The 11,146-nt window shown below is 38.5% G+C and overlaps 1 protein-coding gene across 1 annotated transcript in view; it reads left to right on the plus strand.

Annotated features, from left to right (window-relative positions):
* The window catches only part of LOC106533750 (collagen alpha-1(XVIII) chain), a gene marked incomplete at both ends in the record, with an annotated part of 16,130 nt that extends 5,120 nt beyond the window's left edge, over positions 1–11,010 (plus strand). The window contains 28 exon segments of the mRNA XM_014030182.1: positions 766–892; positions 1,696–1,739; positions 2,069–2,242; positions 2,421–2,447; positions 2,656–2,709; positions 3,234–3,314; positions 3,464–3,514; positions 3,636–3,770; positions 4,245–4,298; positions 4,872–4,907; positions 5,121–5,255; positions 5,606–5,659; positions 5,749–5,784; positions 5,959–6,003; positions 7,090–7,152; positions 8,001–8,036; positions 8,137–8,220; positions 8,572–8,637; positions 8,837–8,899; positions 9,046–9,135; positions 9,278–9,313; positions 9,394–9,447; positions 9,638–9,694; positions 9,878–9,937; positions 10,346–10,423; positions 10,581–10,608; positions 10,763–10,831; positions 10,985–11,010. Of these exon segments, the coding sequence (XP_013885636.1) occupies positions 766–892; positions 1,696–1,739; positions 2,069–2,242; positions 2,421–2,447; positions 2,656–2,709; positions 3,234–3,314; positions 3,464–3,514; positions 3,636–3,770; positions 4,245–4,298; positions 4,872–4,907; positions 5,121–5,255; positions 5,606–5,659; positions 5,749–5,784; positions 5,959–6,003; positions 7,090–7,152; positions 8,001–8,036; positions 8,137–8,220; positions 8,572–8,637; positions 8,837–8,899; positions 9,046–9,135; positions 9,278–9,313; positions 9,394–9,447; positions 9,638–9,694; positions 9,878–9,937; positions 10,346–10,423; positions 10,581–10,608; positions 10,763–10,831; positions 10,985–11,010 (1,863 nt within the window).
* Positions 11,011–11,146: the final 136 nt, after the last annotated feature.

Here is an 11,146-nt window from a genome sequence, read left to right on the forward strand (position 1 = left end):
CAGTCACATAACAAAATATATTTTTAAATCTATGTTCATCCAAAAGAGAGAGAAAACAAGGTATGTAGACATTTTTTTTCCAACTTAAAAAAATACCAGTGAAAAGAACTTTATTTACTTTTTATTGTCAAAAGTTTTTTTGGGCTGCTAATGTGATAGCTTTCTTTCTGTTCAAATAATAAAGTGGGGGGATTTAAAGTTTGCTTCTTGGCTGCAGCTCTATGTTTGTCTTAAATTTTTTTTCAAGAAAGCCAATAAACAGAAGTACTGCAGTGAGGACGAGTGCCTTTTTATTGCAGACATTAATCTTGTGAATACAAAGTTTTTTTCTCTCACTTGTTGCCGTTAAGGTCAAAACATCTTACGTCACTGATGCTGATTCACAGAACTCAATAGTTGTAAGTTCACCATAGAGCCAGTACTCGTTCTCTAAAACTTTTAAAACCTCTCTTCATCATCAGGGACTATGAGAGGACAGATTTAAGTTTAACACTAAAACAGATTTATTTATTTWTTATTTCAATGATTTTCCCAGGACGGAGGTCAAGACATTTTTTATATAACAGTTGATCTCAAAGAAACATTGTTGTTACATTTATCTATGGCAACTTTAACTAATTAGGCTTTAAATGGTTTTATGATCATAGGTTGCTAATTTAATAAATAATTTTTACTGCAATTTTAAATCAGATTTTGGAAGATAACGCACTGATTAAACACTCCTCTTTAATCTGTGTGTCTCTATGCTGTCCTTTTTATTTATAGCCCCTCCCAGAGCTGGACCCCACATACAGTGGCCCGGTTCGAGCTCCGCCTACTGAGGTGCCACTCAGTGATGATGAAGACATGGAGGAGTCCTCTGGACAAGACTTTGAGACGACCATAAACAAAGGTTTAGAAATGAATTTCAGTTCATAGAAAATTAAACTTGACTGAAAATAATTTATACATTTTCATTTTGTTGAATTGGTGAATTAACATGAAAGCAGGGGTGTCCTAGTCCTGGAGACCCTCTATTACAGTGGTTCCCAAGCTGGGGGTGGGGGTGGGGGGGCTGCCCTAGGAGCACCAGAGAGCATAGGGGGTCACATAACCTTGTCTTATCAGAGGTTGTGAGATTATTAAGTTTTTTTTTGTTTGTTTGTTTTTGACAATTGCATGTACATTATAACTATTCACATTATTATTTTATTGTTTAAATAAAGATATGGGGGGTAAGGCGGTTGGGGTGGGTTGAAGCATAGCTTGGCTTGGAAGTTAGAGTGGCTTTAAGGAAAATTGGGAACCACTGCTCTATCCTTCATGTTTCCCCTGCTGCTCCAATACCTGATTTGATGACTGAAATACCTTAATAAGTTCTAAAATTGCCTTTTAATCACCCATTCATTCAAATTAGGTGTGTTGGAACAGATAAACTTTTAAAATATACAGAACAATAGCCCTCAAGGGCCATGATTGATGAAACTGATTATTTTCTAGAGGAAAAGCTGTAATTCATTTATTAGCCAGCAGGTGGTGATCAAAACACCCTCTTCTTGTTTCTCGGTTTGCAACTGCCTAAATCGGACATTTTTTCTCATTCCAGTATGTTTTACTCATTACAGTCTCATAGTGCTAAAAAAAAAAAAATTATTTTCTTTCCCCATGACTAAAATTTAACATTTTTAATGTGCACATTTTCTGTCTCCTTCACAGTGAGATCATTTCCAACAAGAGCCCCCGCCTTCGAGCCTGACTCTGTGAGTTGGCTGTTGATCACCTCATATTGTACATCTCATGTTTTGTAGGTTAAGCACTGCAAAATCTACTTCTGTGTAGTTGTTCAGCATCAGACTTGCAGCCAAAAGCCAGCAGTGTAACAGTGTCCCAGTTAACATGAGCTTTTAAACTTCTGGTTTCATAAATAGTCCATAAAGTAAACTGTGGTGCTGACATTATGTTGGGTTTTTTTCCCCCCCAAAAGCTTTTTTATTGTTCAGCTAACTGAAGTGTTGCTCAACCAAAAGCTTTGTCTGAAACAGTTTTGTTCGTGTGGATAAAAGATTAAATCAACTTCTACTCGCTACAGGTCATTGGAGGACAAAAAGGTGAACGAGGAGAACCAGGYCCAGCTGGCCCCCCAGGAGCCCCTGGCTCTCCAGGAAAAGCCTCAGATGCAAGAGGGGAACCTGGACCGAAAGGTCCTCAGGGAGCACAAGGATACCAGGGGGTCCCTGGACGTCCTGGAACACCTGGACAACCTGTGAGTTTTGAGCTGCTTGTTTATTAGGTTTGCAGCCGTGATTCTTATATTTTTAGCTGTTTTGGCATTCTGTTTTCAGAACATGAGCTTTTTTTAGAGCAGTTTTCTGTTGTTTATAAAGCTGAAGCGGCAGAGAATACAATGATGGATTGGCTTTCTATTTTTATCTGTTCCTCAGGGAAGTAAAGGTGAACTTGGTTCCCCAGTAAGTACAACTTTTCTACTGTCTTTGCTCTTTCTTCCTCTTGGTCTCATTTCCAGAGTCTTTGATCAAATGATTTGAACTTCTGTAAGACAGAAACCACTTCAGAAAGTGACACGTCATGTTCTGCCCAAGGCGTACACGCTGAGCTTATCTACATACTTTTACTGGTTCGTGCTTTTACTGAGCGTGGCTGTGACCTTTTCCCCAGGGACCTACAGGATTCCCTGGAGAACAAGGAGAACCTGGTCCTAAGGGAGAAAAGGTAAAGAGTAAAAATGGAAATCAAAATCATATTGATACATTAAGTTAACCTTAATGTTTCTCTAAGACAGTGTTTTTCTAAGTGGGGGCCACTAGGGGGTCCTCAGAAAGCTGGAGGAAAGATAAGGAAAAAAAGGCAAAAACACAAATAAAATAAACCTTATTTTAAATCCGTCATCATAAAATTAAATCTGTTATTCAAAGATTTTGAAATATAATGTATAATACAATACTGAAATATTTTAAAGAGAGCTTAAGAGACGTTTGTCTTGTGTTTTGTTCTTATCGTCAATGCTTTGTTGAAAAGTTGTTTTTAAGTGGGAATGATAAAACTCTTATGCTAAACAAACATGATAACTATTTAATAGTGAACGTAAGTGAGAATTTTATTTATTTATTTCCAAAAGTTGACATTTCTTTACATATTTTGTAACACTCTTTGTGGGTTTGAAAGTGGGTTCCTCAGCCAGAAGCTAAACCCTGCTGTACAAACTAAATCTGTAAAAAAATATCTTTCTTTATCAGGGTGATCCTGGTGTTGGACGACCTGGTCCTCCTGGCCCTCCTGGCCCTCCTGGTCCTCCTAACAAGTCCTCTGTGGCCCTGGTCAGTTATTACACAAACTTCATTCATTTTTTTTCTAAAGAATTGAAGCATTTACGACATAGAGCGATAAAACCATAATGTGAAATAGTGAGGGCCTGAATTTAACCAAGTGAACCAAGTTAACCAAGTGTTTATGTGGATGATTCCAGCTGGAGGGGTCTGGATTYGAAGACTTCGACAATGATGCAGAAATTATCAGGGTAAGTAAGGTTATCTGTTGGCTTTTTTTGGGTTGCTTTAATACCGGTACATGCAAAATTAACTTAAAAAAGCATTGACAGACTATTTTCTAGCATGATTCTCMATGATTTGTGCAATCAGGGACCCCCGGGTCCTCCAGGCCCGCCAGGACTGCCTGGACCCCCAGGAACCCCATCTGCAGACGTTGCTCTAGGACCTCCTGGGGCTCCTGGAAAAGATGGGAAGGACGGCAAGAAGGGTGAACCAGGACTTCCTGTGAGTTCACCATTCTCTCAAAGTACATGTAGCTGAGGAAAGAAGTTTGAGAAATGGTCCCATTTTAATTGGAATTAAAACACTTACATTCCTCTTGAAATCTGAACACCTGACAGCAAATTCTTCAAGAACTTTTTTTTTTTTCAAATCCTGCCATTTTTCTTTTACTCAGTCTTTACCAGGAAATGCAGAAAAGAACAACCACGTTCGCAGCTGTACCGTTAGTTGTGGAAAATGCATCTTTCTTGTTAATAGATTTCTAAAAGCTTTTACGAGCTGTGTAAATGGACCAATTACAGGTTGACGGAAATTACAGCCGTTTTGGTTCATAAAATATTCATCTTCTTCTTCAGATTGTAGCAATTTAGCGTTATCGAAAACGTTTTTTCATAAAAGTTTTTCTAGGAGCTCGCGTTTTCTGTTGGCTGCCTTTCATATGTTATGAAATCAAATATGGTCTCGCCACTTTTTCAGGGAGTAGATGGAGGGGATGGAGATCCAGGACCTGCTGGGGAAAAAGGAGACAAGGTGAGGCTAAAATTAGTCTTTGTGCTCTCTTACTGTGCACTATTACTGACTATATATACTGTATATCTCTTGAATTCTGAATACCTGACAGCAAATGCTTCAAGAGACTTTTTTTTTCAAATCCTACCATTTTTTTTTTAAATTCTGTCTTTACCAGGAAATGCAGAAAAGAACAGCCACATTCACAGCTGTGCCATTAGTTGTGGCATTAGCTGATGGAAAAAAAAAAACAATCTGACTTATGGCTCTTATTTAAATACATATAAATACATCGTATAGCAGCTTTGACTTGGCTTTTGCTTGTGAGATTTTTAGCATGCTGTCTTTTGTAGAAGCTCTCCCTGCCTTCCAGTATTCAGCCCTCCAAGCGCTCTGTTAGCGAAAAACAATTAAAAACAAACTAACACAAAAAAACCCTAAAGCTCTTAATGAGGCGGACTAACAAAGCCAAGAGGCTCGAGTGTAAACAAGTCTGTTCTGCTCCGCTTTTTAATACAAACCAGAACCAAGAGTCTGTCTCAAGTCAACAATGCAGCTAATTTGTTTCATTATAATTCACTGGCTTGTTAATAGGGGGAGCCTGGTGTGAGTGGGCAGCCAGGACCAAAGGTACGTTCTATTTACTGCTTGTTTGAAAGGATAATGGACCATTACCAGTATTAACAATGATAATTATGTTTGCGTTTTACTCTGCATTGTATCCAATGTGGTTTTTATGCAATACCTCCTAATTTGTCCCTGTGGATCTTGACGTTATGCTTTTTACAGCCAGCATACATGCAACCTGAAGAGAACTTAACACACTGACTTTGTCTCATTTAGGGAGATCTGGGCCCACCAGGGTTTCCAGGCCTGCCAGGTTCACCTGGTCCCGAGGGACAGCCTGGTCCAAGAGGTCTACCTGGACCTCCTGGGCCACCAGGACCTGTAGGAAGAGGCTTTGACAGGACATTTGAGGTAGACTGTGTTTTGTTGCAACATTTMTGAGTTCTATGGCTCAAAATGTGTGGTATGTTGAGCACCTAAGGCCCTGCATAAGTATTATTATTTCAGTAATGAAACAGAGCAGCTTGGTTTTAGCACATTTAACTTAGTTACATTAAATTATCACTAATTGAAATTTTCTAATTTTTGGAGAAACAATTGTTTTGTTTTGTTTTGTTTTACCTAAAATATGTCCTAAACAAACAAAAACAACAACTTTTTTTTTATTTATTTGTCTTCATCTTTTTTAAATTATTTTCAAACATTAACATTTTAAACTTACCATTGCTAAACTGGACTTTTTCTTTTCTTTTTTTCTTGAGGACCTGGAAGGATCTGGGATGCTAGGTGATTTTGAGTCYATCCCTATTCCACAGGTAAAACTTGATATTATCAAAATGTATTAAATGAAGCCACACACATACACATTTGTCACTTGAGATGTTAAACTGGTTTGTTTTTATAGGGCCCTCCAGGAATCCGTGGACCTCAAGGACCCAAGGTTAAGCATTTCTGTTTGTGTTGATGGTTTTTTGCACTTGTGTTATGATATTTTTTGGGATTTATCTTCTATTATCTGAACCCCACAGGGTTTATTTGGAAATAGGTTGCAAATTCCTGAGGTTAAAGCTGTAAAGTTTTCTTTCTTTCTTTTTCTCTGTCATGTCTTTCTTAGGGTAAAGRTGGTTTAGATGGCATCCCAGGACCACCGGGCCAAAAGGTGAGTCTTTAATCTTCTGCTATCATTTCTATCCACGGTTCTTCTATAGATAATAAAGATAAGTAATCTCAGTACAAATACATTTTCTAAACAGTCTCCGGACATTAGGTCATGAAATGGCCTCACAGTGGCAGGGAGTTTTTGCTTTCAACTGCTCACTTTTTACGTCACTTTGGTTTAGATACAGATCAGACTAGATTAAATGTCACAAAACTCTGGTTTAAGTGCTGAAATTGTGCCTTGCTGATGGCTGTGCGATGAAATTTGCGGGGTGGGGTGGGGGGTGGGTTCCTGTGCATGACACCCAGGCAGATCTATTGTCTCGAATGCGCCAACGACTGCCTGATCGGTCCGAACTCAGTGGTTGTGTTTATGTAGAAATGTGGGTGACAGTGATCTTGTTCAGCTTCTCTGGTCAGGATCTGCTGACCGAAGCTGTTAAGAAATCTTTACAACTGCTCCAGCAAAACTCAGAAAAGTGTTAACATAAAAAAAAAAAAAAAAAAAAAAAAAAAAGTGTTAACATAACACTTATGAAGATAGTCAAAGAACTCGTGAAAGGAGACATCGAGGAGACACAGGTGTCCCAGCTGTGCTGACCAAGAGGGAGTGCGCCTCCCACAGGCAGTGAAGGAAGATCTTCTTATGCCGACTGTGGTGGTCTCTTTGTGACCAATACACAAAATAGTCCTTTGTCAACATTGGTAACAGAATAACCAGTGTGGCAAGCCCTTTTAGCATAAAATCGGATTCAACCRGCTCTTCTTCATCCAGCTCTACCAACTGTGTTCTCGAGGTATAGTTGTTTCATTTTGCAATTGACTTAGTTATACTGCAGCCGGAGGCCAGTGGGAGGGCTTATGACGGGCTTCTCGCCTGCAGTTTCTCTTGGAGAATAAAACGTCCAAAAGAAAGTCTAACAACCACATCAATGAGATTGGATGTCTTACGTTTTGTTGAAGTTTAAACCAGGTGAAAGACCGAGCACAATCCACAGCAGTGCACTGTTCCAAATACTGTATGTAAGTTTTGTTTTGAAAGATGTCCTATCAGAGCTGCTTCAGTGTTTTCTCATGATTTCTGCAGGGGGAGCCAGGTGTTAGAGGACCACCAGGGATTCCTGGGTTTGAAGGACTAAAAGGAGCAGAGGTCAGTAATTTTCAGGATCCAGACTGTAACATGAGTTTGAAAACTGGCTGCTAAATAATGAAAATGATAGATGCTTCTCAAGAAAAAAAAAACATTAGAGGTATAAAGACATAAAAACCTGTATTGAAAAAAGGGAGATATACTGTATGTGCAATGAGAACATTTATATGGTATTTTTTATTTGCCACATGACTGATGTCCTCAAAATATCTAGTGGTTTTTTATTATAATTATTATTATATATTCATCTGTGTAATGTAACGAAACATTTATTCAGTTTCTTGAAAAACTGGGTCAGTATTTAAGCTTTTATAACAAGAACATCAGCATTCCCTTGGRAAAAAAAGAGCAGCAGGAGCAGCCTCTATAAAGGAGTGAGCACAAAACCTCTGATTTCTTTCTTGTTTCCTGAGTCTCAACTAATCCACTCCAATCTTCTTCAACCAAATTATCGGAGGGAGGCTAAATAGAGTTTAGACATATTTCCAAGATGATTTAGCTTAAAATTTTAGGCTTTCTGATTCTATTTCTTTGTTTCTGAGGATCAATTCTTCCCACTCCAAAGGTTGCAGGAACATAGCCCAACTGGGAAATTAGATGTTTTTATGCATAAATGATTTTAAAAAGTTATTTAATTAAAAGAAATAAATGTCAAACTATTGTGTATACAGCAAAATAAATTGTTCAAACATACATGGGTGACCTTAAATGCAACACGGTGTGTTAAAAAAAACAAATATCACCTCAAAATATAGCAGAAAAAACTGAAGGGGGAGGTCAGAAAATGTCATCTTACAACATATCAAATTAGAAAAGGAGCATGATTGGGTTTCTCTTTACACTGACAGGGTCAAAAAGGGGACAAAGGTGATCCAGGACAAAAGGTAAAATCCTTTCAGAAAGAGTTTCTGTGTTTCTATTTACTGTGCAATTAATTTATTAAATACATAAAAGGAAATCCTAAACTGTTAAGTCTTTTTACAGGGACAAGCCGGACGAGATGGGCTCAGTCTGCCTGGTCTTCCAGGACCACCTGGACCACCGGGTCCTGTTACCAACCTTCGGGATGTAAGTGGCTTTACACTTAAGGTGGTTTATGGACCCTTTGCTTTGCTTTTGACAAGCCTGTTAAAGGATGAAATTGTTTTTATATTTTTTAATACAAACAGTCTACCACCACCCCAATAGTGGTAAATGGACTGAACTTGTATAGCACTTTATCAAGTCTCTACACACTTCAAAGGGCTTCACACTGCAGTCATTCACCCATTCATACACATATTCACACCTTGCCCAAGAACACAGCGACTGAGATGAGTATCAAACCGGCAACACACCAGTTACAGAACGACTCCCCTAAYTGCTCTGCCACAGTTGCCAATATGTTTTGCTGACAGAGTTTCCCTCTTATCTTCTCAGATGCTGCTTAATAGTACAGATGGTGCTTTCAACTTCTCAGGGATATTTGAAGCTCAGGGATTTGCTGTGAGTAGTAAATGAAAACAGTTCATTATTGACCAAATTTTAGTTTAGGAAAAAAAATGTTTACTGGTTTCAAAATCAACCCTTTTAGTTCATGCACTGTGTCGCTGCCTGTTTCAAAATATGAAATGCATCTGACATGGTATTTACCAGCATTTAGATTTGATGGTATTTTAACGGTTTGTTTACAACATGTTTATAGGGACCACAGGGTCCAAAGGGGGACATCGGGTTGCCAGGTTTACAAGGACCTCAAGGACTGAAAGTAAGTGGGTTACGAGTACTAGCATACAGAATTCATCCTCATAAAACTGAGAAAATAAACTTAATTTTATTTTATTTATTTGTGTGTACATGCGTGCAGTTTTTTTTTCTTCTCTTTCCATATGGTAAAGTCATGTTTGCATGCAGGGTGAAAAGGGTGAGCCAGCTTCTGTCATCGCAGCAGATGGTTCCTTAATGTTTGACATGGCTGGGTCCACCATGCCCAAAGGAATTAAGGTAATATTTCCTGCCAGTGCTTTTACATTTCAGCCTATTTCCCGTCATTTTAGGTTTATTAATCAAGATGACTGATGTTTGTAAAGTACTGATCAGTAAGAACCCGTAACTCCCATCACAACATTTCTATTATTGTTGGCAGGGAGATAGGGGTGTTACCGGACCACCTGGAATTACAGTAAGGATTCAGAGTGAGAAGCAAACATATAATTTCAAACATCATCAAATGAAATATGATCGATGCTTTAATCCAAACAGGGACCAATTGGACCACCAGGAATCAAAGGAGAAATTGGCATCCCTGGACGACCCGTAAGCATGTTGAGCTTAATAAACATTTAAAGCATCATGTGATAATCTTTGGTCGTTAACTCGGTTGTATGTTTTATTGTTTACTCAGTAAGCTCTCAGCTTCAAAAATCTAGAAGGGGAACAATTGGATTCAAATCAGTTTGTAATTTAGTTTATGTGCTTTGTAGCTCAAGTTTCTCTCTCTGTTTAGGGCCRTTCGGGTCTGATAGGACCTAAAGGAGAGAAAGGGGACCCTCAAGGCCGTCCAGTGAGTTACACTCCTGAAGACTGGAGTTGCATCCGAAATACTGCAGTTCTGACTTGTTTCCTAATAACAGTGTTCCTTTTGCAGAATATTTTTCTTCTGTTGTTTTGTGTACTTTAAATAGATTCAATAGCCCTCCCCAACCTTTTAATTCCTGTTTTGACATTTTCTTCATTATTTTTTTAGGGACCTCCTGGACCTCCYGGACCCCCAGGTCGCCCAGGAGTTTTCAACTGCCCCAAAGGAGTAAACATAGCTTTATTAATTTTCCACCCCAGTTATTCTTGTTTTTTTCTGTTGTGTTTTGTATTTCTTACCATACTCTGTCTTCTTTTGGTGTTTGAAGACAGTGTTCCCCATCCCTCCCAGACCCCACTGCAAACTGCCCGTAGGTTAAAAAAGAAAAGAAAACTATGCACTACAAAAACAGCATGATACACGGGTTAAACTGAATCAGAGGACTGATTATCTGGTCACAGCTTACTACCGCAGTGTCCAATGGACAAACTAACAGCCTCGTTTGGTCTCAATACCTATCAGAATTATATTTWTCATAAAAAACTCACTCACCTGCCCTCTTTCACRTTTTCCCCCTCACATGACAGGCATGTTATTCTGTGTAAGAGTAATGTCACCTTAATTTTGATTGCTCAGAAGGYGATTGCAAAATATTCCTGCATGATGCATGCCATCCCTGGGATGGTGAAGGCCCAGTGCAAAGAAATAACTGAGGTAGAAATAAAATAGCGTAGTTAGATCATTTGCATGCGTGTGCGTTTGCATGTTGCTTGAAGTTTCAACGTGACAGATTGCATGAGTCTAACTATTCATGAAACCTCTTGGTAATTTATTGCTGTTGGCTATTAATCATTTTGTTTCAATGTTTCAGCCCAACTCTGGAGGAACAATTGCAACAGGTGAGTTAGATCACTTTTAAAGTTGCTGTTTTAGAAGTTATAAATTTTTAAGAATTTTACATCTAAAGGTATAACTTTAGTTAAATAAACTAAGCCCAAGTTATAATTGGTCAAAGGTAAGGAATACTGTTAATCGTGTTATTTTAAATCCAAGGTTACTGCCAGCAAGGACCAAAAGGAGAAAAGGGGGACACGGGTCCCCCAGGATTACCAGCTCCTCCAAGTAAGCCAAAAACACCATCCTCTGTAATAATAATAAAAAAACAGATGTTTGATTTAGTGACTTAAAATAAGTTATTTAAGCAATTCCACAGAGCTTAATTAAAATATCCATTTTGAATTCCTTTGCAATTGTATTTTTATTTTTTGTCACTAGGCACATATCTCTCAAAAGGAACCTGGGTAAGTTTCTCATAGAACTTTTGTTTCGTATTATTTGGTCTTGCACGGCCTAAGGTGCTTGGATTATTTGTTTGTTCCTTCAACTGTGTGTGTTTGTGTGTGTGTGTGTGTGTGTGTGTGTGTGTGTGTGTGTGTG

The sequence above is a fragment of the Austrofundulus limnaeus genome, unplaced genomic scaffold, assembly GCF_001266775.1.
Source record: "Austrofundulus limnaeus strain Quisiro unplaced genomic scaffold, Austrofundulus_limnaeus-1.0 Scaffold1013, whole genome shotgun sequence".
NCBI classification, from domain to species: Eukaryota; Metazoa; Chordata; class Actinopteri; order Cyprinodontiformes; family Rivulidae; genus Austrofundulus; species Austrofundulus limnaeus.